This window comes from Miniopterus natalensis, chromosome 18 (genome assembly GCF_054644295.1).
Source record: "Miniopterus natalensis isolate mMinNat1 chromosome 18, mMinNat1.hap1, whole genome shotgun sequence".
In the NCBI taxonomy this organism is placed as follows: Eukaryota; Metazoa; Chordata; class Mammalia; order Chiroptera; family Miniopteridae; genus Miniopterus; species Miniopterus natalensis.
In genome coordinates this window covers 17743738-17770964 of record NC_142098.1, presented here as the reverse complement: position 1 = coordinate 17770964, position 27227 = coordinate 17743738, and the positions used below count along the sequence as shown (strand labels likewise).

The 27227-nt window shown below is 45.9% G+C and overlaps 1 protein-coding gene across 1 annotated transcript in view; it reads left to right on the top strand.

Moving 5' to 3' along the window:
• The window catches only part of CDH13 (cadherin 13), an 897713-nt gene that overhangs the window by 327535 nt on the left and 542951 nt on the right, over positions 1 to 27227 (top strand). The window contains exon 3 of the mRNA XM_016197002.2: positions 14366 to 14574. Within this exon, the coding sequence (XP_016052488.1) occupies positions 14366 to 14574 (209 nt within the window). The remainder of the gene's footprint in view (positions 1 to 14365; positions 14575 to 27227) is intronic.

Here is a 27227-nt window from a genome sequence, read left to right as displayed (position 1 = left end):
TCCCAGCTCCTGGTTTGGAGGGACAAGCGGTCATAAACTGACCCAAAGCTCTGTCTCAGCTGATTTGAGACCCTCATGTCAGCCTAGATGAGTATGAATTCAGTTCAGGGGTTCAGCATCTCAACTGGGCCCACTCTAGCAAGTTTGCAGTGCCACTTTTTTTTCTTTTTTGCATCTGCCATAACAACAACAATAAAACAAACAAACAAACAAACAAAATACAGGAAAATGAAGCCCCGATGTCATAATAGCATTTCCCTTTTATAGGTTCTGTACACGCCTCAAACCCTGGCCCACAAGGTGGGATTAAGAAAAGCAGAAAGAACGTCAAAAGCTCCAGCCCGCCTTTCCCGGTTGGGTGCCAGCATGGTATCTGGTGTAGAAACAGCCTGACAGGTCATAACACAAAGACGGATTCGTTTAGAAAACATTTCCTGAGCGCCTACTAATCGCCAGGCTCCGTGCCAGCGCTGGAGACGCAGGGCCCCAGGCTGACCCCAGCCCTGAGCCGGGGTGGGGACAGGCGAGGTGGCAGAGGGAGGGTGGAGAGGGGGCCGGGGACGGAAGGGGGGGTTGAGTGGAGTTTACCCTTCGAAAGGGGCCGCGTGGCAAGCAGCCGGGTGGTGGCGGAAAGGGACAGTGGCCTCACACGGCGCAGCGCCGGCGCCAGAGTGACCGAGGAGACAGGGCCCGGCGAGGGGCGAGCAGGAGCCGCTGTGGGCGTTCCCGTTTCTGACCGGCGGAGAGGCGCGGGCCGGGCCATGGAAACGGCGGCCGCACCGCCAGGCAGCGCCTAACCCCGCCAGTCACCCGAAATATACAAATTAAATAGGCTTTCCTCCAGCACTCAAGGGGGCAAAAACGTAAACATTACCTTACGCACTGTTAGCGACAGGAAAGACTCTGATACGCTTGGGACTGGGGTCCAACGCGACACGGCCTTCCTTCCTGGGGACGACTTGTTAGTTAATATTTAACTAAATATTAAATGGGCATTGCTTTCGAACCGGCAGTTTCCAAGATGAGCCTCAACCGGGGAGGAAAGCCTGCACGAAGGGACAAGGGCTGGGTGCGACAGTGTGTGGCCACGCGCTGGGCGACCGTGGGACAGGACAAGGCCGAGCGTCCGGGAGCAGGGATGCTTCAGGGACGGCACAGCCTGCTCAGGGCCTGCGCATCTTGGGAGAGAAGAAGACGGCCCTGGCCTGTGCTCAGTGGTTAGAGCGTCGGCCCTCGGACCAAAGGGTCCCCGGTTCAATCCCAGGCAGGGGCACGCTCCTGGCTGCAGGCTCCCAGCCCCTGGCCAGGGCTCAGGCAGGAGGCAGGCAGCCAGTGTGTCTCTCTCACGTCGATGTTTCTCTCTCCCCCCTCTCTCTGCCCCTCCTTCCCTTCCACTCTCTCTAGGAATCGGTGGGGGGGAAATATCCTCATGAGGATTTAAAAAAAAGAATGAAACAGATTTCTATGAACTAACATAAAAAGTTTGTGATAGATACAAAAGCAAATCTATTGACCTAACTGTATGTTTGCATATAGTTTGTAGGTTTTGTAGGATATACATCAAATTTTATGGTTAATGGAACAAGTGAGGAGCGGGTGGGATGGTAAACGGGCACATTTCCCATTTCACGCCAGTGAAAGTTTAAATTATTTTTGGAATTTAAAAATGACCCTTGACATAATATGTGCTCTAGGATGGGTGCATGGTCGAAGAATATCCACTGTGTAAGCTCACCCTTATGTCTTGAATGGACCGCGATTCAGTTATCACTAGAATAACCAGATCCACACCTTAGGAGTCCCTTGGTTACTTTGAACACTGTTTCTTTAAAGGGGGGGGGGGGGGAGTGTCATTCCTTTCTGCCTGATATTTTCCCAAGATATGTAAAGTTGTATTTCTAGTGATCATATCTGAAAATCAACTTAATTTAAAGGTCCTCACTTCACAGTGTTTGCAGTAAGGTTCCAGCATCTTAGCATTAAAGTGTTTTCAGATTACATCCATTTAAACATCTGTGATTCATTATCGTAAATATCACAGTTGTGTGGGACCATATGCTTCAGCTTGCAAAAATATATGTGTGTGTGTGTGTATATATATATATATAGAGAGAGAGAGAGCGTGTGATCAATCAATCAATCTTGGGAACCTTAGACTTACTGTATCTGCAAAAAGGACATTTTCAGACATGCGGAGCCTTCTGTAATCACAGTAATAAACTTGAGATCCCGTATCAGAATCCTTCAATTGCAAAAGTCACCACTTTACATTTGGCTCATGCTTTTCCTGTGACGATTCAGGTAGGGTGGAAAGCAGCACAAAAGCCTTCCGATGCACTGGCTTTTACTTCTTAAGGAAATGAATGCGGGCCATTGTGGCGGAGTGAAGAAATCACAGGAAAATGGGATGCCTTTAACAAGTAGTGAGACACTCTTGGCAGGCATCCTCCTGCATTCCCCCGAGGCTGAAGCTAGAGATGATGCCATATGGCAGAAGGGATGCAATAAAAATCTCTTGGCAACAGGAGGGTGAGTAGGCATGACCTACAGGGCTGATCGCTTTTCTTGCTTACATCAGAAGCCCATATATGCATACAAAAATTAATTGTGGTTCATGTATTGTAAGCCAGATCATTTTATTTTAATTTCCTGATAAGGTCTTGTCAACTAGGCACAACCAATTTGTAATCACAGCTGGGGAGCATCTCAGCCACTGCAGTTAGGGAGGAGGTGAATGAATTTAATTGGTCATAACCAAAAAGAATCCACTAATATTTTTGATTTGCAACTCTTGCCAAGGCTAGCACTGAGCAGAGCCAAAGAGATAGAGATGAAGCTGTGTGAGGCCACTGTCTTCAGAGAGCTCCCAGGCTGCCGTAGGATAGTTGAGGAGGAAGTTGTGAAGGTGTGGAAGTTGGTGTTCTGCATTCCGTTGCAGTTCAATTGACATCCCTGATGGTTATTAGGAAGCCACGATACCTTGTCGATACCGAGAACTTACCCTTTAGGAAAGATAGTCATTGCTGCCCCAGGCAGTGTCCTTGAGCCCCTGAACGCCACTCTGTCTTCTGGAAACATTTCTAGACCCTCTCAGGAATGCAGGTCTCATAGGCCATCTGTGCATAGAAGCACTCTAGGTATCCCCAGGAAATGAAGGGCAGGGTCTTCAAAATGCCTCAGGGCTTTCTATACAGAAGATGCACATCCACACACTGGCTACAGATCATCTATGAGTCTTATGAAAATGAAATCATTCTGAAGATCATGGATCAAACTTCTCTGTTGTTGTTGTTTTTCCACCCCCATGGTGTTTTGTTTGCTGTGATTTGGGGAGTTGTGATGATTTTGTAGTAGAATAGCAGGGCATTGGTCTACAGAAAGTCCAAATCTCAAGAGTTCTTTAATAAAAGTTATAGATAGATCAATGATAGTAAATTTCACACTTAGCTTTTCCTCCAACCCTTAAAGAATTCATAGTAGTAAAATCTTTGGAATACTTTTAGATGTTCTGGGACTGCATAAAGATCGGGCGGAGCCCCATTGGTGCATTTTTTCCACCCTTCGTCAGAGCTTAAGTGTTCCCTCAGCTTTGAGTTGCAAGGACTTCTGACTTCTGTTCTATGGGTTTTCCCCTGGTGGAATTAACACTTACTTCAAAATTCCATTCAACTCCATCTCTGACACCTTTTGCAGCTCTAGACACAGACTGTTTAACTTTCTGTTAAACCATGTGCTCCTAGGCTTGTGAACTAACTACTAACATTTACTTTGGATTCCACCATCCTGAAATAACCCACCCCCTTGCTCTTCCCCCAGGACCTGGGGCAGGGCTCTACAATAGATGTAAAAGGCAAAGTTCCAACTTTGCCACTTACAGATGTGTGGTCTTACGACATTTTCTTAATCTCTCCTTCACTCAGTTTCCTCATCTCTAAAATACCACCTCGATGGGACTGTTGGAGAATTTAAAAAAATAATGTTTATCAAGTGTTTACCCCACTGATTGGCATGTAGGAAATGTTCCATAAATGGTAACTGTTATAGCACACAGACATCAAACATGAAAAACCAGCATGACTGTGGTTTTGTAGAGTGACTCGAAGATCCAGAGAAGTGCTCTGGATAATTCCCAATATGTGTTCGTATGAACCAACACTCTTGTATCTTTGATGCCACAGCCATTTACATTCACCGAACTAGTGCTGGAACTAGTGTGAATGATGCCTTGTTAGCATCCTCAGCTGGATCCTATACCAAAGTTTGATGTTTTATAAGTTTTTGAAACCCAGCCAATTTGCCCATTTTTTTGTGTGGATCAAGTAGGTTGGGAAACTAACCTAGTAAAGATAGGTTTGTTAAATTTTATGTGGGAAAAAAAAATCTCTTTTTTACTCACTATTTCTTGGAGAATTTTTGAAATAAAATAATTAGAGGACACAGAGTAGTGCAGTGAAAAGTCCGGCCTTTGGAGTGGGGCTACACTGGGCTTGAACCCCATTTTTATCACTAACTTTTGCATCATGGGCAAATCAGCCTCTCCAAACATCCTTCATTTGCTTTCTGTAAAATGGTTGAAATTCATATGAGGATGAGGGTGGGAGGAGAATTGCTTATTGAGTGTCTATTATGTTCCTGATATTTGTTAGAAGCTTGATAGTTCCTCCTCTCCCAGAACCCGCCTTTCTCTTTCAGGTTTGAAAGTTTACAGGATTGCAGGTTCTAAGCTCCCTGAGTCTTCTCTACCCATGATAGCAACTTATACATCCATTTCAGTGCTGACAGTCAGAAGCTGGCTCAACATACATTCCCTGAAGACTCATTTTGCAGGGTTATTGCTTGACTACTTGCTCATCTTGGACATTTTAACTTATTTCCAAATATTGGGGTGCCACTGCTGTACTCCTACCTGCCTTCATCTCCAAATCATCCCCAGCCCTTCTAAAACCCAACAGCTTCTACAGAGCCTAGAAAGAAAGAGCTGATCACCTACCTGCCTAGAGTTCTAGGGACGATACTGAGTCAAAGCTAAAGGACCTTTAAATCCGAGATGCTCAGTTTTGCAGGAGGGCATCATTATAATTAGATCTGCAAACACTCAGCGCCAATTTAAGCGTTTGCCCATGTTATTTGCATACTTTCACTCTTTGCTTTATGGATTAGTATGAATATTTACCTGCAAAGTTATAATTCTTTCCTTCAAATGTTTCTAATGTGTTATTGCATTCTTAAATATGATTTTATTATGATGTGAGGCCAGCCATTGTCTGGAATAACGCATTCAGTTTTATAATAAAATTTAGTAAAATTATACAGAAATTTGCATTCTAAGCAAGTTTTAGAGTGCATGACTCCTCAGTAAAGTGAGATATACTTATGGATAATCCCTTACCTTGGATGCATCTGGTAATGGTGAGCCTGCTCATTGGTTGACTTTCTCTCATTTCTAGAAATAACTTATTATATTGAACTATGATCCACCTGCTTGTAATTTCTACCCTATGGTGCTTGTTTGGCCTTTTGAAACAGTATAGAAATGGAACACCCATCCTTCAAAAGGGCCCCCCTCCAAGTGATTGTGTGCCTCAACCTTCTAGGTTCTGAATATATCATGGAGGCAGGTAATACGCTTTATTTATCATTACGTTGGCATTTATCCTTACTGTCTACTGTCTTGCACACTATAAGTGAACAAATAATATTCTTATGGGATAATGGATGAATACGTTAAGATTTAGAATAATAGAATTCCAGATTGTAAGAGACTTATCCAATGCTACGATCTCTTCCACAGCATTTCTGCTGAATAGTCATTTAGGTTCCACTTGAAAGTATCCAGTGACAAGCAAATTTTTCATTCAGGAAGAACTAGACTCTCCAAATGGTCCTGAAATTCTTCACATTTTTCCAATATTTGGACAATAACGAGGCCTTGCAAATATTAATATGTGTGCTGTACCTGCTTACCACCCCACCTGCACCACTGTAGGACCTCAGCCTGCCCTCCTCTCTTGGCTCTTGTTCCAGTTATTTCTGGAAGACCCCAGGGAATCTCTCACACAAACTCACAGGCGATTCTTCCGCAACTTCTCCTTCTGGCCTCTTTATTGATGAATGGTTCTGGGAAGCTCCTGAAGGGAGAACCCCCCCCCCCATCGCTCTCAGTGGGAAGGCTGCTTCTCAAAGTCCACCTCTGGGATCCCCAAAGCCGTGAACCCCCTACGATGCCAAAAGACCATAAGCTGCTTTAGTCTTCACTGCACCAGAGCAAAGCCAAGCTCTATTTCATCCAGAAATGGGGACAAGCCACCATTCACCATAATCGCTTGGAACTAGGAACCAGAGTAACAGTGATGAGGTTACCTAAATGGCCTGTGCTTTGTGACTCTCTGAGCCTGTACATATAGCTCAGTCTGTCCCTGTGCTGCAGGCCCCTGGGGCTGCACTAGGACACAGACACTGCGTGCTCCCTACCCTCCTTCTGGGTCTGTGTCTCTCTAGGTGTTTATACAGAAGTTGTCCTCATTCAAGGTCCCTCCCCCTCCCCATGTCTCTCTGCTGATGCAGTACTTGGGAACTCACAGGACTGCCAGAGCGTCAGACATAATCAGGATCCGAATCTCAGTTTAGGCTCAGCCAGAACACTCTGCCACACTCTCGCCAGACAGCGCCAACTGCAAGGCCAAGTATCTTCAAAGCTGCGATAGAGCAAATCTCTCTTCTCATCAACCTACCCCGCTGAAAGTCTTAGGGAGGGAGACATGTGCGCACATAATTACTAGAGAAATCAAAAACTAAGGGCTGTGTAAGAGGCATGTGCTAGTAATTCGAGAAACTGAGGGGGGATCTCGGTAAATCTGAGACTTAGTGGTTCTCAAAGTTGCTGAATTTGAGATTGCTGTTTCACTGAAAGTCATCTGTTTCTGATGACTTTCAAATAGACTCACTCAAATATTCACACGAGCTCGGGCCATCATTCTCAGTTTTGTTTGAGGAGTTTCAAATGTACTTAGCTGCCAAGTTGCAGTTCTGCTATTTATTCATTCAACAAACAGGGTTAATGTGTACTGTGTTGGGCGCTATGCCATATAAAGTAATTCCTAGTTGAAACACAAAAATCACAGTGACTATAACCACCCTGGGATAGACAATGCACAGAATTCTTTCAGAAAACAGCCTGCCATGTTTTAAAGGATTTGTAGCAAGAGGAAAACGTAAGACCCTGGCAGAGAAGACTAGAGTCAGAGCTAGCAGCTCAGATTTTAATGGTAGGCAGAGAAAATTCCCTGAAAGCAGATGTGGGTTTTGTCTTTACTCCAAGAGGAAGCCCTTAAGGGTTTGCGTGGCAAAAATAGGTTTCTGCTAAAGATCATTCAACAGAATCATTCACTATATCTTTGGCTGATGCAATAGAATTTAAACTCCTCTATTTTATCAAAGTTAGAATTGACATATGACATGGTATTAAGACCATTTTATATGCATTCTGCATCTATCAAATCTACAGAGGCTTTGGAGGCGAAATCCACTCCTGGGTTAATCAGTCATAGTTAGGAATACACCCAGAACCTAACGGAAGCTCTGGGGATGTCAGCACTGACTCCAGGCCAAACACGGAATACAGGATGCAGTTCAAGGCATTCAGGAATCAGAAGGGTAGAATGAATCGAAGCTGGCGAATGTGCCTATAGTATCATATAGGCATCTGGCCCAGTGAGGGTGGAACTGAACACATGCTAATGAAAGCTTGATTGACCAGAATGCTTGAGAAGTGAGGGTGCTCAGGGAAGCCAACGGAAATGGCTTTCTGTTTCCCTCACTTGGGCAAGTCCGAAGAGCCTCTGGGTGAAGCCCTGTTGGTGCCAGTGGGACACTGAAAATGTGAAAAACAATTAAGTGATGGTCTGTATCCTGGGGAGAGTCCATCTGATGTTTCTGAACTGAGTACCACTTCAGTTGTCAGAAAGGCATGGCCCTCCATGCCCCAGCAAAGACTTTGCAGATCAGCCAGTATGCAGGCCCATCCTGCTGATAGAACAATTAAATTGTTTTACTAAGTAGGCCAGGAGTGCTGGGATATCTGGTACGGTCTGAGGGAGAGCAAACCATTTACATTCTCCAGCACAGTCACTGCCTGTGCTGGAGCCAGCTAGTACTTATACTCCTGAGAGCTGATGGTTAAGTTTTTAGAAAATTTGCAAGCCAGCTGAAAGCATGTTGCTAGCTGAAATCAGCTATGTTTAGAATATTTACACCATAGGCATTGGCAAATGCTACAAATCAGGACTTTCTCTATTATGAGCATAATGCTGAACAAAGCCACTCTCTTCTGTGTAAAAGTTTGGACTCCTAGGAGTGATCCAAGCATATCCGTCTATGGCAGGGATACAACTCCCAGGATGACTGGTTCAGAGCCCACAGTCCTACTGATCTTCACTTATCTTCACAGAAGTGTACAAGTAGAGTCTGACCACCAACCTTGAGAGGCCCTACAACTTATGTGCAAGTCTCCATGAATACACACACATAATGTACGTAGGACCATTTGCCCATGGAAGATGTGAGTTGTATGGATCACAGGTTGACCCAAAATACTTATAAGGCTAGCACAAATTCCATATATTAGTTCATACCTATCTACATGAGCAGACTACTCCGTATTTTGCAGATAAATTTAAATTCATCAGCATTTTCATATTTCCCGGGATCATAACACAGCTTAATTTGCTCCCTCATACATTTCTAGATGGTAATAAATCCATGGCTTTTGGATTTTCACCCCTAAGAACCATGTTCAAAAGAAAGAAGTAGAAAAGCATAAAATCAAGGTCAGGAAGATTAAGCCCCTTAATTCACGTGCCAAGCTTCCCATTTCAATTGTGGTTTTGTCTCCCAGCTAAAGTTTGTCTTTTTGTGACATTTGCATTAAGCCCAGAGGACATTTTGAGTGGAAACACGCTGAAAGCATAATTGAAACGCTGAGTGGTGCCATTTGTCTAATTTGCATTTCTCCCCCAGGTGGGGAGTTTTCACTTCCCCCCTTCTTCTCCTGGGGTGTTCAAAGATTATCCCCAAAAATGATGTTGTGCAATGGATTCCAATAAATCCCCATGTACAATATATTACATGGATAAGTTTTTCTTTCCAGAAGCTATTTTAAATGCCACAGTGATAAACTACATAAGGAAGTCCTTTGTAGGTTCGCAATAGTACAGATAGTTCATTTTCCCCTCAGATAGAGGTTTTGAATATTTGTTCACAAGTTTAATTGTTTGCTAGAATGTTCCTTTCAATTATTCTCATGGAGTCACTCTGAGCTACCTAGGAGGCTGTCTCTATAGAAACAAACATTTTTAAAATAGATAAACATAAACTATTTAATTTTATCCTTAATTTGTTCCATGCACTGGCTCGATCTCTTTTTAAGTTTGAGACTCATTAACATATTGTGTCAACAAAGTTCCTAATATGAAACCATGATGCTATCAGCCGCACCCTTTGATAGGGAGGTTAAGGTGAGGTTATAATTGGTATGAAGTAGAATCTTTTTTTTTTTTTTTTTTTTGCCCTCCAGGATAAAAAGAAAATAACAGTGTGGTGAAGTATTTCTTTTTTGATGAAATATTCTTCATCTATTTCAGATTTCAGAAAATAACAGTGTGGTGAAGTATTTCTTTTTTGATGAAATATTCTTCATCTTCATTTATATATTGCCAGAATCGCATGGCTAGATTTGTGCCTGTCCTAAGGTTGGCGTCTTTCTCAAGTCTGCATTTATATTATATCCGAGCCCTCCTAGATGATAAACCTGAGTGGGGTGGAGCCGGGCACTCATGTGTCTAAATGAAGGACGGGTGGAGAGGAGTGTAGCCCAGCCTGGCATTTTTGAAGGGTGGAATGCACATCACTGCGAGGGTTTTAGTACATGGAAGGGCAAATATATGTTTTTGTTTGACCCCTTGGGTTTATTTAACATTATTTAAAAATGCATCTGGCATATCCAGCATGTATTTATAAATGTTATCTTCAAATGATTTTATAAGTAAACAATGTGATTCAATTAAGAGAAAAATATTAAATGGGCAATAGATCAGGTAGGAAGGCATGGCAACACTGAGGCTGGAAGCTGAGCGAGTGAAGAAAGTACACTTGCCTGGGCAGGCTGGCGTGGGCTGTGCGGCCTTCCCCGCTTCAGCCTCACCAAGCCCGTTTCCAGACAAGAAGAGGAAGGGTCCCTACCTCACACTGACGGCCTGAAGACTCGTTGCAGTCAGAAGGGAGAGCTCTCAGTGTAGCCATTCTTTTAGGAAAAATAATACCTTCCATTTGTAGGAAGTTATCTTCACAAACAATCCGCTTGAAGAACAGTTAACAAAACCTTGTTGAATTTCACTACTTTGATGGTATTTTTCCTTCACAACCTCTCACGTGAGATAGGCGGGGCTTTGCCAAGACAAGGGTGGGGGGTTCAAAGATGGGCAAGGCTGGGTCAGAGGCATCGGGCTCACTCCTTAACCTCAGCGGAGACGCCTGTAGTGACCATCCCCATCTAACTGCACCCGGCCTGCAGGCTGGAGCACAGGCACCTGACTAGAAAGGGTGGAAGGACCCAGAAGGCAGGTGGAAAAGCAGCTGGAAGGAGGAAGCTATTGTGGGAAAAGGGAAAGGTCGTTTCTTTAATGCCCAGAATTGCAGGAATACTGATGAAAATCATTTTTACACGTGGAGCACCAAGGTCTGTCATAAGTGCTCTATGCATATAGATACACGATGTCTTGTTTAATGCTCACCGTGAGAGTTACAGGACCTGGGAGGGAGGTACTAGTATTCATCCCACTTTACAGATGAAGGTGTTGAGGCATAAAGAGGATGGGTGGCTTGCCCAAGGTCACAGGACTGCTTGCTGCACATGAGCCAGGACTTGAAAAGGGCTTAGAGACCTACCATTAAAAATGCCATTTCTTGGGGCATGAAGATAGCAGTTCCTGGTGTGCTGGTTCTCCAACCTCCTCTCTGTACCAGGGAAGCCTGGGAAATGTGGACACCTGGCATCTTGACAAGCCATTCATTGTCCAAAGTCCCAGTTCTTGGCCCTGGTTGCATTAGATTCATCTGGGGAGCTTTAAAAAGATACCAGTGCTGGGACCCCCCGCCCAGCCCAGGTATATCAGAATCTTGGTTGGGGGTTGGGGCATGTATTGCTATTTTCTTTAATGCTCTCCAGGTGATTATCATAGCCTTGAAAAAGAACCACAGTCTAAAGCACCTGAATTGGTAAAATATGTCTAACATAAAAGTATCCAATTATGCAACCCTTTGCTCTTTGGTACAGCAAGTTGGAAAGAAACTAGAATGTACTGAGTGGCCACAATGTGCCAGGTCCTGAGCTGTAGATTTGGCCTCTTATTATATTCTCACCTGGTACCTCTGATGACTCCAGAGGGATTAGCGAGGGTCCTGAGGGGGTCAGGATGGGGCACCTGCCCTTTGCCTTCTCAGTTATCCATTTTTGTGAAATGGATGTGCTGAGAACCTGAACTGCAGAGGTAGACAGATCAGACAGGCGACAGGTTCTTGCCTTTGCAGGATGTGTGATGTTGGGCAAGTTAGCCCATCTCCCCAAGGCTCAGTCTCTCCTCCGGTAAAATGGAAATGATGCTTACAGACTGTGCATTCTAGTGCGGCTCTATTGGTCCCAAAGGGGCCGCATGGGTTCTTGGAGAGAGGCAATGCATTCAGTGTGTGTGCAAAGTGCAGATATACGTGCAGTAAATAAGCAGATAAGCAGTAACGTTAAAGTAAACAGGTATCTGTGACATTAAAATCTCATGAGAGCAGTGGCATCTGGGCAAAAATATCTAAAAAGACTCGGCGGGAAGGGCAGAACCTCTTTTTGAAAGTGGGAAATGCTGCTGTAGATCAGGATTGCTGTGAGGCTAAAAGAGGAGACTGAATATACGTACAGCCCTTGGCACAGAGACTGGCACACCGGCGCCACTCAATGAATCGTAGATGTTAGTGTTGTTTTGCAAAACATTCATTCGCTCCACGTGCACACACTGGTCCCAACTATGCTTCAGGACTGTGCGAAACTTTATTGGATTTAATGAGAAAGGTGAGCCACCACCCCCGACTTTACTCAGGAGCTAAGCCGAAGCTGGGCGTGGGCGGCTAAGCACTACCATGCACTGATGTGTTCAGGGACCGGGGACTGAGGGTAATCAGGTCATTGTATTCAGGTTCTGATGGGACTTCAGGGGGGTCTCTTCTGCATGGGATTTTGTCTGTTTTGAGAACATGTAGTGGTGAAGGGGAAAGGGACCAGGTTTCGAGCCTTGGTTTTACAAGCCGTGTGTGTTGGGCACCCGCTTTGCCTTCTTCAAGCCTCAGTTGCCTGATCTATAATCTGTGTGGGGAGGGAATCAAATCTTTGCCTCCTTCACGGCTGTAGTCAAGATTAAATAAGTTAAACTGCTTAACACGGAGCCTGGCGTGTGGGAGGTGTTCAATTTGTGTGAGCCGTTACCATTATAAGCTAATAGGATTATTACCACCCTAAGAATTATCTTCCCAGGAAAGAAGGATCAGCTTAGTTCATCAGGAATTTGTGTGGCTTGAACCTATGGAGATGTCCCAAAAGGCACACAGGAAAGTTCCTAGTAGCAATATTTAAGAGACTTAAACTGGGAAGAGCCCAGATGCCCATCCGCAATGGAATGGATAAATAAGCTCGGCGCCACCGCATAGTAGGATACTATATAGTGATCGGGATAAACAGCTACGCCTTGCAGCCACATGGTCGCATTTTACAAACACAATGTTGAGTGAAAGAAGCCAGACCCAATAGAGCACAATCTGTATTATTCCATTCGTATGAGGTGCAAATTCACGTCAAACTAATTAATCTATGACATCAGAAGCCAGTGTAGCCCAGCCTCTGGGCAGGAGTGGAGGGGTTTCACTCAGGGAGGGAGAGGAAGAGAGGGACTGGTAATATTTTGTGTCTAGACCTGGGCGCTGGGGCCCACGCGTGTGCCCACCTTGTGAAAACTGATTGAGATGTACCTCCTGATGTATGTACTTTTCTATATGCTGTGATCCAATTAAAGGTTTACTACACAGATCTGTTCAGCAGGGAGCTAAGAAAACAGAAGTGGGGGTGGCTCACAAGCAGTGCATGCAGCTCTCTGCTCACAGCCAAGGGGCCTGGCCGCCTCCTGGGGAGTGCAGACAGGCGGGCAGGCAGACGCGCACACAGACAGTGGGTAGCGATACCTTTGGTGACAGAGCCATGTACCTGGTACAGGCACACCGTAGTGGGGCGTGTGACCAGCTGTCACAACTGCTGCTCGTGGCAATGCCCCTGTGCTCCATGTGGGTCCTCCAGGACGGTGCTCTTCCGTTTTCCTTCTCACACATGACTTAGCCATTCACCTACGAGGATGTCACTCATTCTGTCCAGCCACTGCCTCAATATGGGCCAGGCACCGTTGGTACAACACTGAACTAACTGGTTTCCTTGGCCTCTCCTGCCCTTCTCCAAACCGCCCTCTAGAACCCAGAGCTACTCAGAATCTTTGGATGGAGCCCTTGGGATTTTTAAGAAGTTCCTGTGTGATTCTGACGCACCCAACCCATGGGAGGCACTGTTCTACACTGGAGCCAGAAAAATGCAACTGACCTTGACCTTGGCAACACTAAAAGGAGCCCAAGGCACCCTCACTTAGTGGTGTTTCCCAAGCTGTCTCCAAAGGGCATTTTCAGCTTCATCTCTAGCCTCTCCATTATCCCAACATCTTGGTCCCATTTCAAATATGCCTCTGATCACAGTGCACCAAGTTAGCTCTCTTTCTCTGAGTCTGTTTCAGTATTTCACCACCACTCCCCTCCTTCGGATAACCTAGAGTGCCCTCCGCCTTCCTGGGGGCTTCTAACCTCCTGCTCATCTCAAGACCCAGCTCAAATATTGTCTCCATGGAACTATCCCCCAAGGCTCCTGAGCAACCTAGTTCTGCCCCAGAACCTCATACGCACAGGATTCGATCTCATCCCTAAACATCACTGTGCACTTCACCCACTGCACTCGATGGCAGGGATGTGGCCCTGTTTTGTCTCTGCCTTCTCATTACTTAGCACCTGCCTGGGACATGGGAGGTTAGCAAGGATGGGCCTTGATGGAGCAAAGACCTTCAGCATGATCAAAGTCACAGGGGTACCAAGGGGGTGCCGTGGGACAAGGGGCAGCATTTGTGGATCTGGGATGGGGAATGATAATTCACATTCAATGGTCGAGAGACATCTTCAGGACTAAGCTGCCCAACCGACTCACACTCCTTCTGTTTTTGTTTGCTTGGTTTTTTTTCTCCAGTGAACTTCAGTGACTGTAAGGGAAATGACAAGCTCCACTATGAGGTCTCCAGCCCGTACTTCAAGGTGAACGATGAAGGTGGCTTAGTCGCTCTGAGGAACATAACTGCAGTGGGCAGGACTCTGTTCGTCCACGCCCGGACTCCCCACGCAGAAGACATGGCAGAACTCGTGATTGTCGGGGGCAAAGACATCCAGGGCTCCTTGCAGGTAACACAGAGGTTTGGGATGAATTGGGTCCAAGGAGGAACTTGGGGTCTGTCTGTCTTATGTGGAAAATGAATATTTGGTTTATTATTGGCCAAGATTCTCCTGTTGTTACAAATATGACAAAAACCCAACTTGAAAAACGGCGAGAGGCTGTGGGGATGGGACTTGTGGGCTCACGTAATTGTAATATTTCTGAGATAGCTCTGCCTGTGGGCATGGCCATGTACCGGTTCTCAAATTATAACTGTATCAGCTTTAGTTCTTACTTATCCTGTGGCTCGGTTTTCCCTCTGTTGGCTTCACTCTTAGACACTCACACCGTTCCATGCTTCCCAATGCAGAGGTCTCCTTAGCTCTACTCCATTCTCCCAGCCTGAAGTCACCTGAGAGGCCACCTCTTCCTGATGCTGCCAACGAGAGCTTGAAATCAAGCCTCACTGGCTCTCGTTAGATCCTGCGCCCACCCCTGAAACAATCGCTGTGTCCACTGGGTCGTGATTCTCTGGTTGGCTAAGCCTGGGTCACATGCTTTGTCCTAAACCCAGAGTGGAATCAGCCTCACCTAAAATATATAGACTGAGCGTGAAAGAAGGTTACTCGTTAAAGTAAATTGGGATCCTGTTATCCAAGGAAGCAAGCTGGATGTTGGGCAGGCAAGAACCGCAGCGGCGGTAAGACCAGGCCAGCAGGTAGGAGGAAAGAGTTGTGTAGCAAGTCAGCCACTGCGTGTGGGGCCGCTCCTCTGCCTGCAGGCTGCCCACCCTTTTTCAGACGCGCACGCAGGCTGCCACGAACTGCCCTCGAGGCCTCCTGGTTGTGCCATCCATTGCTACCATTCCTTCACCGGGAGCTCAGAGTCTGTGGCCTCTGGGTTATAGAAGGGAAAGACACACAGCAATACCCTGGCAAAACAGTACCAGTGGTGTGCCCTGTGCTGGGTGCAGCTAGCCTGTTCTTCCTCCTGCTGGCCTGGCCTTCCCCAATGTTTCAAAGCCTCTGATTCTCACTGCCTTCTTCCATCTGCCGCGTTCTCCATAACCTTGATTTATCTGCTAATTTTGTCCAGTGGTGGAGTGTGGATGAAAGATTCAATGGAGATTCCCCAGCTGGGGAGCAAAGACGACAGTACAACCGGCAGTGGGAGTGTTGCTCACCTGCCAAAGCCGTCTCTGCGATCTTGAAAGAATCACGTAACTTCTTTGTCTGCAGCCGAGCGGGGTTAAGCAGTCTGGGGTGGCCAATCAGTGGCAGGAGCATTGCCCCACCCTGTCACCACACCCGTGGATATGACTAATCACCCCTGGCCTGACCTGAGAATCTTGTCCAGTACAGTGCTTCTGGAGGCTCCCATCCATCGATCACTCAGAGATGTTTCTAGACATGGAACCTATTCGCCATCCCTGGACGGGACAAAGTCCGTCCCTCTCCTGTGTTTCCGTGAGTCTGCGAGTTGAGGGTAGGTAGCCAGCTGCAATGAGCCCACGGTGCGCCACTGGTGTTTTCAAAGAAAGGGGAGTATTGGAGATAGATGGACAGTGTGAAAACCCACCCGTCCCACAAACGCAGGCTTTTCTCTTACTTGGCCGTGGCCGTTTTCACAGCATCTCACTAACCCACGCTCTAAATGACAGAAAACACATAAAGCAACAAAATTGCCAGGATGTGCAGCACAAAGTGCCTCTTCAGAGTAAATGGGACGGAGATTCACATGAGGGGGTTTGCATGTGGGACGGAATGTGTTTAGACGGGGAATTGTTCCTCGTGATAGGCAGCTCATCTTTAAATCCAGAAAAGAAGATGTCATGTGTTTAGCTTAACGCAGAGCCGAAGGGCTTCTGGGCGCTTCTCCGGACAAACTCCACCTTGACGGGCTGGGAGGTCAGGGTTCAACACCGAGAGACGCCGCTTTGGAGAGCTGGCCTCTCGGGCCCCAGAAGGACACCCTGCCGGAGGGGGAGCCCTCGGAGCCCGGCCGTTTCTCAGCTGCCGCCGTCCGAGCAGTTCCTGACCAAGCTGGGTGAGGCGTTTGCCTCTACGGCACGGCGGGGCTGCCGTGCGCGCTTTGCCCAGCGCCAGAACAGGACGCTGGCTTCCCCCTTCCAGTCGTTTCACAAGGGTTTGAAGATAAGCCTTGTGAAGCTGCCCAGATGCGTCCATGATAAAGTCCAAAAACAAAAAAGAAAAGGGTAGGAAAACAAAACTGCTGGCTAAAGAATCCCCGTGAGAAGAGCACAGTCCTTCAGAGACACTCAGTTGGTATTTTTGAGGCCCTACTGTGTGCAGCCAAGCAGAGCAAACGCTAGAGGGGGAAATCAGTGAGTACGCCAGTTAGCTCAGCTCCCGGCTGGAGAAAAACAAACGTGCATGGTGTTTTCATACCACGCAGGGAGGCCAACGAGAGTGTCCCTGTGCCTCAGAGAGAGGAGAGGGCAGGGACGCTGGGCCGGTGACGACAGCCAATGCTTTCACGGCATTAAATGGTGACTCGTCTAATCTCCCCGCCAACCTATGAGGCATGTGCTACTGCCCCCATTTTACATTTGGGGAAACTGAGGCACTAAGAGGCAAGTGAGAACCTATATTAGTAGGACTCTCTTACGTGTGTGCATCTCAGTGTAAATGTTACCACGCATTATTTCTAACCCTTCAAACCTCCCTGTGGGCTGCTGACGTTACCCCTTTCCTACAGATGTGAGAGCTTGGCCAAGATCCCTTAGCTTGAAACTGATAGAAATAGGATTGAGTTTCTGACATTTCTGTCCAAGCCCCCCTTTTTCCTTTTTGCCATTTTGTGTACCCAGAGGCTGTGCCCCCTGGGTGGCTGTGGCTACTGTCCATTGGTCAAGAGATGGGGTGTGAGTTATTGCAACACAGAAGGGAGAGAGAAAAACAGCAAATGAAAGGTACAGTTTGAAAGAAGAAAGAACCAAGATTCAGCATCCTGATGATCCTAAAGTGTCCGGCCTCGGCGGATGGAGACGGATTGGACCAGTCAGGCCTGGATGTGTTGAGTTGGTGACTCCTGGCGACAGCTTGATACAGGCATCCAGGAGACCGCAGGGAACATGGGACTGGGCCGAAGGGTAAACATCTGTGGGAAGAACAGCATAGTGGTAGGGCTTTGGCTTTGGCATTGGTTTAGAACTTAAATGGGTTCAAATGTTTGCTCCACCACCTTTGATCAGGTGACCTTGGACAAGTCACTCAACTATCTAAACCTCAACATCCTCACCTAGGAAACAGGGCTAAGAACAGGGCCTACATCACAGAATCGTTGTACTGGGCACAGCACCAGACACCAGATAACCCATCCATGGTGTCACTTTTGAACTTCTAGAAACAGGATAAGGAGCTGAAGGCTGAGTGTGCTTCCTTGAGGACAGAGATTGGAGGCAGGGGGAGAAAAGTGGAGCCAAAAAAATAAAGAAAAGGTGACCTCAGAGAGGGCAGTGGGGCACTCAGCATAAAGAAACCGGGAGAGATGTAAGATGTCACCGCGATTAAAGTCTTTAAGATAAATGCAATCCCAGTGAAGCACAGATGAGCTACGGTAACTGGAGCCCAGCTCGCTAATGAAAGGATGTGCCTCTCTTATTTTTACCTGCTGCCTGCCACCTCCTTTCACCTGGAAAGCCTGTAGTCTGAATCCGTGAAGTCTGATTGTTAATGCTTTAATTATAGACTCTCAAGCTATTTCTACATTTTTAATGGTCTCCCCAGATGCCAGTACCTGCCTGGGCTGTGTAAGATCACCTTAGATCTGAGTGGGCGGGGGAGCAGTTTCATCCTGGGTCTTTTGACAGGTGAGGAGGAATCGTTGCGGAGGGGGCAGAGCTAGCCATGCGTGCACAAAGCAGTTCTGGCCTAAGGAGGGTAATGATCAGCCCCACTCACATACGTCTGGACCCAACTGCGGCGTGTCTCCACCAGGCCTGCCGTCCCTCACTGCCAGGCAGTGATGGGCAGGAAAACAGCGGAATGTTCAGTGGTTTATTTATCTATTTAGTTATTCATTTAGTCACTTATTTACCTTGTGTATAGGGCTCCACAGGTTGCATAGAAAAGCTCTGTTTCACTCCTTATATTCCTCGGATAGAGGTGTCTCCTGCCCCACCCTCCCCCGCCAAAAAAAAAAAAAAAAGCACCATTGATTTATTTTTTGATGTCTATATGTATGTACATCTGCATCTATTTCTGAAAGAAACTGTAGTTTCCATGACTGTAGATTATGGCAAGAAATTCTGACATCAGTTAGAGAACTCGGTGAAGTCAGGCTAGGGAGTAGGAACATCAGGAGTTGGTAGGAGTTAAATTTGAATTCAGTCTGGGAGCCAAAGGGACTGTCTCCACCGGCTTCGCTGTGAAGTGTGTGGGAGTCGGCGCCCTGAGCACCTGTAGCATTTAGATCCCGGTGACCCAGCATCTGAGCCTCACGAGCAACGCAGGGGATGCGCTGCAACAGAGGGAGCGCTGCGGGGACCCCGGGCTGTGGGCGGGCATCTGCCATCCCTGCTCCCAGACGGGCTGTTTCTCGAATGCAGGTCTGATCCCTTCACTTGTCTGCTCCACAGCCTAGCCTGGCTGCTCGCTGCCGCCTTTCCCCAAGTCTGGTTCCTTCTCATCTTTAGGTGGTTTGACCTGCTGAAGTGTCACCTCCTCCGAGACCCTTTCCTGGTCCCCATTCCAAAGGAGGGTCTTCCACTGGTGGTCTCACTGTAGCACCACTTCTGTGCCTTCGCGGCCACTTCTCAGTTTGTAATTATTTTAGGTGTTTAAAGTCTGGCTCCTTGATGAGACTGCCAGCTCCCTGAAGGCAGGAATATAGTCTGTTCCCTTTCCTGTTCCCTCCCTCCCTCCCTCCCTCCCTCCCTCCCTCCCTCCCTCCCTCCCTCCCTCCCTCCCTCCCTCCCTCCCATCCTTCCTCCCTTCCTTCCTTCCTTCCTTCCTTCCTCCCTCCCTCCCTCCCTCCCTCCCTCCCTCCCTCCCTCCCTCCCTTCCTCCCTTCCTTCCTTCCTTCCTTCCTTCCTTCCTTCCTTCCTTCCTTCCTTCCTTCCTTCCTTCCTTCCCTTTCTTCTTTCTTCCTTCCTTTCTGCCGTGTCCACTGCTCTACCCTCAGCACCCAGAGCAGGGCCTGGTGTTCAGTAAAGTCCTTTGAATAATTGCGTGAGTGGAATGAGTGGCTCCTTTCACAATTATCCCTGCATCGAACGCGGGGCTCCCTCACCCTCTAAAACAAACCACTTGCGGTTTCTTGAATTAGCCAGCTCTCTCCCCTGTTATCCCAGCTGCCTCTCTGTCCAGGTTATGACCCCTCCACTGCAACTCCAGCTGCCCCATGGCTGGCACCTACCAACATGGCTTTACTTCTGGACCTGCCAAGATTTCCTTTCTTCAGGGACACCTCTCTGACTGTCCCCTTGGCTACCTAAGGGTTTTATGCAGCATGTTCCTCAGAGAACCCTGCCTGGCTCCCTCCCTCGTAGCACTGAGCTTTAACTGTCTGAAGTATCTGTGCTGTTCCCACCACAGTTCTGAGCTCCTGAGCGCAGGGGCCTGCTTCCACACGAGGAGGCTAAGAACACGGCCTTGGGGCCAGAGACCTCGGAATGATTCCCAGTGCTCTACTTACCACCTCTGCTCTAGTTACCTCAGCTGTAAAATGGGTTCATAATAGTACCAACTTCATAGATGTGTGGCAAGGCTTAAATAAGTAGACATATGCAAAATATGTAGAACAGTGCTCGGCACCAGGTAAGTGAAAATGCCAGTTGTTTCTCACCTCCGTATCATCCAAGCCAGACCTACAATAAATACTCAGTGAATGAACCAGGCAAATTGAGACAACCCAATCCTTCATCCCTTCTCTGCATGACCAAATCTCATCACTTCTACAACCCTTAGAGAATCCAGGATTACAAGCGAACTCGAATCACAACCCTTCTTATTGCTCAGGTGCCCACTTTATGTAAAACCCTGACTAAACTTCTAAGAGAGGATTCTCTATTTCCACTGGTCCCCTTGATAAGCACCAAAAGACTTGGCAGTATTTGAAAGTTAATTATGAGCTATTTACACTTCTTATCTAGAAGTCAGTACATGGTGTACTGACTGGTCTCTTAATCAAGTTGGTTTAAATTAAGTGCAAATATATGTACATATTCCTTCCCCCCTTTTTTTTTGTCATTTAAAAATCCCTGAAAAAGTGAGTAGAGAAAGTTATGACAGAACCTTAAAAAGCTAAAGTTAAGGCTTGTTTATCTTCGTTGATCACCATTCACCATAAACACACAATTTAAAAGACACAATTTTGGCTCCTAATCCAGTTTCAAGAATCAGGATAGAAATAGTTCCAAAAAAAGAAAAAGAACAATCAGAAAAGGGACAACATGGGAGAAACAGTTGTTTTTTGTCTTTAACGTTTTAAATAAAAATATGAAACATGTCATCCATTGCTCAGAAGCCAATATTAATATTGCTGCTAATTATGTACCTCGACCCTCGGGGGGATGAGCATTTTTAATTCCACTGCTTCTCGGAGTCTCAGGGCTTCGTTTGTTAAGAACCACTAGGGAACAGTGGGCCTAGGGGCTCAAAATCAGCATTGGATGCCCCTCTGTCACTGTGTATGTCCCTGCCCTGGGACATTTAGCTGAGCTGTCATAGACGATCTCAAGGGGGATCTGGAGATCTCATTACACATTTAGGACCTATCAGCCGCACGGCACCGAAAAGTCGCCTAACTCCTTTGAGTTTCAGTTTTCATCTGTACCATGGCAATAATACCCCAACCTTGCCTAGACGCCAAAATGGGGCACTCAGAATTAAAAATATATATTGTCCCTAACCCAGTGCTAACAGAGGGTTAGCACAAAACCCACACGGAAAGGTGAATGGGTAAAGAACGCGTAGGCTACTCCTCAGCAATGGGCCATACACAGCAACAGGAACAGGCTGGTGTCTTGCCACTTGCGACAACATGGAGAAACCTAGAGGGTCGTATAGTAAGTGAAATAAGCCAGGCAGGGAAAGACAAATGCTCTATGATCTCACTCATCTATGGAACCTAAAAGAAATCGAAACAGATGAAAAAAACAAAACAAAAACAGACTCATCGATACAGAGGACCGTCCTTTGCTCTCGGCCGAAGCACTCGGGGAGTTGTTATCACCTCAGTATATTTTTCTCTGTCCTTTCCAATCTCACACATTTTAGACAAAAATATTTTTACACCTCTGTTCCCGAGATAAACTCCAACTTTGATCAACCCCGAGCTAATCATTTGCATCACCTCTTGTTTGGTTTGGCCACTGTATCATCTCACCCCCAACGTGCCTGTCACGCTGCTTGTAGGTGGCTTGGCTTCGTCTGTAGAAAGTCGCCGTGAGTGTGAGAGAGGCCAGCTTATGGTATAATTAATTGCCTCGTCTCGAGATCTCATCCCATTGACTGGGAGTGGCTTGGAGTCGGTTGAGCTGGTCAATGATATCGATCTTGCTCTCATGAAATATGTTTTACAACAATTGCAGTGGAGAACCAATCTGTGCTTTGAATGTGGCTGTAAAGAAATGAGTTTAAAGCTGTAGATACTTAACATACACCAATTTAACAAGTGTAATAATTTCAAAAATCTGTGAAGCACCACTCTTCATGGCAAAAGCCTCCCAAGTTACTATTAAGGAAAATTGGTATCCATTTAACTGTCACACAAAATAGGGAAAATACATATCTCAAAAATTATGGTACAGATCCAAAAATTGGGCCTGGAATAGGGTATTAGGCTGTTATATTTTGACACATGCCTAAATTGTTATGTTTATGATTCTTAGCTCTAGGATACTGTTCAAATATAGATAAAAATAAATCATTTGATTCATTAATTTAAGTAGATAACAGATTGTTTTGTGGATCAGAATCCAATGAAACTATATTCTGAACATTAATTTTAGTTGAAATCCTTGGGGGGAAAATAACTGAGCCCATGGAAAGTCCAGATAAGTTAACCAGTTTTGTTTTGTTTTGTTTTTGGCTTGTGAAAAGTCAACATCTCATGTTTGCAGCAGATGATACAATAGAAAAAATAATGAAAACCACATATGTAATTTAAGTTTCTGTATAGTGAAATTAAAAACACAAATAAATCAATTTTAATAATAGATATTATTTAACCATATATTCGTATTTAACATATACCTAATGTATGTATATCTTATTACCATACACAGATACACACACCCAATATATACATATTGGATTAAATTTCATAGATATAGATACTCTCTGTGTATTTATATATTTTAAATTTAACCCAATGTATATATAAAACCTAATATAGATATTAGAATACATAATTTCTCTAAGATATTATGTCAACAAGTAATCAATTGAACATTATTAATGAAATTATTTTTATATTCTCCCTTTTATACTAAAACTTTGAAATTCAGTGTATATTTTATTCTTATAGCACAGCTCAATGTAGAGTAGCCAAAGTTTAAGAGCTTAATGGCCACAGGTGGCAAATGGCTACTGAGCTGCCCTGGCGTCTTATGGAAGATTTATGTGTTTTGAAAGAGAGACGGAGAGTCATTCATTGAGCACCCGCCGCCTGAGAGGGCTTCTTAGATGCTCTCACACAGACACCCACTCTCCCATCCTCATAGCCAACAGTTGCCCTTGGTAATCTGGCTCTTACTTTGCAGATGCAGAGGTAGTTCAGGCCCAGAGAGGTTGTGTAATTCAGCCAATGTCACCATGTGTCAGCAGGTGACAGAACTGGGAGTTGGCCCGAGCCTGACTTGATGCAGTCACTGCTGTTTTGGTAACACTGCCGACATTTACAACAGAGCCAGGGCTTTCCTGTCCTCCTGGGAAGACTATAAAATGGCAGAGGAAAATAAAAAATGTTTAGAAGATTTTTTTTAAAAATGAAAGTCAAGCTGAGCAAAACTCCTAAAGGAACTTTAGGTAGGTGGATAAGTCTTATGTTGCCATGACATTTTTAAAAAAACTTTCCTCATGAATAGGAACCTTGGAGAAAGAACTCCATGAAAACAGCACAAGGTTTCCAAACGTAAATGTCTCCTACACTGCTCTGTGAGTCTGGTTCTCATTTCTGATTGAAACAAACAGAAATACTCCAGTGATAACAGAACACAATCTTTTATTTATTTATTCATTTTTAAATTTTTTTTATTGATTGACTTGAGAGAGAGGAAGGAGGAAGAGAGAGAGAGACATCGATTTGTTGTTCTACCCGACCGTGCACTCACTGGTTGCTTCTTGTATGTGCCCTGACCCAAGATCAAACCCAATAGTGTATCAGGACAATACTCTAACCAACTGAGCTACTGGACAGGGCCAGAACACAATCCTTTTGTTTTTAAGTATCTTCTTATTAATTTCAGAGAGAGGAAGCGAGAGGGAGAGAGAGAGAGAAACATCAATGATGAGAGAGAATCATCGGCTGCCTCCTGCACGCCCCCTTCTGGGGATCAAGCCTGCAGCCCGGGCATGGGCCTTGACCGGGAATCGAACCAGTGGCTTCTTGGTTCATGGGTCAGTGCTCAACCCACTGAGCCATACCAGCCGAGCGCTTCTATCTTTTTTAATAAGACAAAAGGTAGCAACAATCAAAAGGCAAATATTGTGTGTGTTCATGAAAGTAAGATGATTTCTTTAACAGGAAACAGACTTTGTTAGCACTTGCTCTTCTTTCTCTATCATGCAAAGGAAGATCAATTCTCCAATACAAAGATACTTTAAGTTAATACCCCACATACATACCTTTTCAGAATCGCACATATCAGTGGACTTGCACATAGGCAGGGAACATTTTAAATGCTAACAAGAATGGCATCTTCATGCTCTTGGCAAGTCCCACTCTCCAAAGACTGGTGAGCAAACACCTCTCTGGAGGCCTTGAAAAGGGGGAAGAGCTTCCCTGGGGATAGAGTAATACGAATATTCGAGGGCTACTCAAGGTCAATAGAACTCAAAAAATGTGAGCCTGTCCTCTAGGCAACAGTTCCAAACTATCCCAGTTGGAGGGAGCTTATTGCTCCGACCCCACTGACCCCCGCCATTTCCCTCCAGCCTTCCCACAATTCAGAAGCGGAAATGTGGAATCTTCCCGGCTGTTCTTTTTTCCCTTTGACCAGTAAGAGGAAAGTGGACCCGAGATGCAAGAGCAAATTTTTCCTTCCCTGAATGTCTGCACAGTTTCTCCTGCCTCCGGCTCTTTATGGAAATCCGATGGTTCCTTCCATTTTCAATCATTCTGCAGCAAAACCTTTTGACAAAAGGTTGGCGTTGTCAACCAGCCCCTTCATCGAATTAGGTAACTTAGGCTCCTGTTGACAGCAACTACAACTCCCTTGCTTTGAAGTTACGAAGCTACAAACAATGGTAGTTCTCCAAGCCCCCCGGGAATGGCCTGAGTAACACAGCCGGCTTCTCCCGAGCTGTCCCCCTCCCGTCACTCTCGCCCCAGATGTCTGTGGGTGCTACTAGTCTCTTTCTTTTTTTCTGCCTCCACTGTGAGAGTTAGGACAGCTAATCAGGATGCACTGTTTTGTTCCTTCAATTGTCCATTCCCACAAACTCCAGTGAACACAGACAACCAAGACGTGACTTTTTTATTCCAAATCCCTCATTTAATTTAGACCTTACTGGCAAAGTCTAGCCCCTGTGAGCATGACCATCAGTCTTATTTGCCTGGGTTTCCTGGAATTTCTTCTTTTAGTCAGGCCTTTGGATCATGTTTTCTATATTTTCTCTAAAGTGGGAAAGCAGAAAGTAAAAAAGAAGACTCAAAAACTGAATCAAAGAAACAAATAAATGCTAAAAAAATAATCATCATCTTCCTTATATTTTTGTCAGATTCTACATAACTCTTTACCACGTTGGTGTTGGTTATTAGGTAAAGTAAAATTATGTTCTCTCTAAGGGCAGGGACTGTGACTGACTTGTTCATCGCTTTAAATCTAGCACTTGACCTAATACCTGTCACTGAGTACTTATTGAATGACTAAACAGATGTTAGAGATGGAATGAATATTGATGTTAAACATGGTGATCATAGCCGACATTCGTTTAGCTCAAACTCAGTGCCAGGACCACGCTAAATGCATTTCTTATGTCAAGTCCTTTGATCTTTACAGCAACTCTGTGAAATAGGCACTATTATCCTCATTTTACAGACAAATAAAGCAAGACATGGAAAAGATATGGGACTTGCCTATGGTCAAACAACTGCATAGACTATTTCAGAGGCATGCTTTGTACTCGGGAACTCCAAAAAAGCATCCAACACAATATCTTTTCCTTTTTTTTCAAGATAGAGAAATACGAGCTGAACATTAGTAGATTCAGACTGGTTGAATAGATGCATCCAAAAGGTCTGAAAAATAATCTGTCAGCCTAGGGATGGTGCCTTCGTGCACTCCACAGCCCTAACTGATTGAATTCATCCCAATGATAAAAGCGAAGATACAGAGCCCTGGCTGGTGCAACTCAGTGATGAGAGTGTTGCAGGTTCGACTCCCCGGTCAAGGGCGCGTGCCTAGCTTGCAGGTTCAGTCCCCGCCTGGTGGGAGCACGTGCTGGAGGCAGCCAGTCCCTGTGTCTCTCACGTCGATGTTTCTCTCTCTCTCTCTCTCCTCCCTCTCTCCCCCATTCCTCTCTACCCCCCTTCCATCCCTCTTACCCTCTCTAAAAATCAATGGAAAAAATATCCTCCTGCGAGGATTAACAAAAAATAAAGTGAAGATATGGAGATGCTTTTTTAGTTTGTCACTTCCACAGCTCTGGGGTCCTCATTGAATGATAGATGCACGACTCAGAAAGAACTCAAGTATCTATAAGGATGGCCCGAAATCAGCAAGGCAGCATCCATAGATACAGACGCGAAGCCCCACAGTAGGAAAACGGTGTCTGGGAACAGGATCCAGGCGCCGTGGCGAGGACCCGGCCGACGGGGCGGGGACCCGGCTGACTGGGCGAGGACCCGGCCGACGGGGCGGGGACCCGGCTGATGGGACGTTCACTCTCAGCCGAGCACAGCAACTCCCTGTGCAGGTTCCCACCTTATTGCCACTCTGTAATTACTCACCTTGAATTTACGGCTCCTGGTCTTGAGCGCCACTCCAAGACTATCCCTTTTACTGTAAGCAATAAACGCCACTCCTCAGCCTACGTTTTTCTGCGGCTGGTCTTGCATTTCTCTTTACTGAAAAGTTTGTAGCATCCAACTTGAGCTTCCCCAGCCCCCTCTTCCATCTCTGCCCCCTTCCAGCCTTTCCCTCCTCTCTCAAAGGAAGACCAGCCCTTCCCCCTCCTTGCGACACATCCCTTCGCGTGAGCTCTAGGGCCCACTGCTTTCTGCTTCTGTTTTCGGCGTGGGCTCCTCCTTCCTCCCGTAGTCCTTCAGTGGCCGTCAGGTGTTTCCTACTCTCTGAAACCTCCCCTCTGCCTTCAAACATGCTCAGGTCCTCCCAGGTTACGACACATTTCCATAGAGCTGTTTTACCTTCACACCCCTGCCCTCCCCTTCCCCAGTCTTCTGGAAGGCGTCGCCTTCACTTAACATCTCTACTTAATCACAGACGCACCCCTTCTACTCCAAAATGGGGCTTCAAACCTCAATGTTTTGCTAG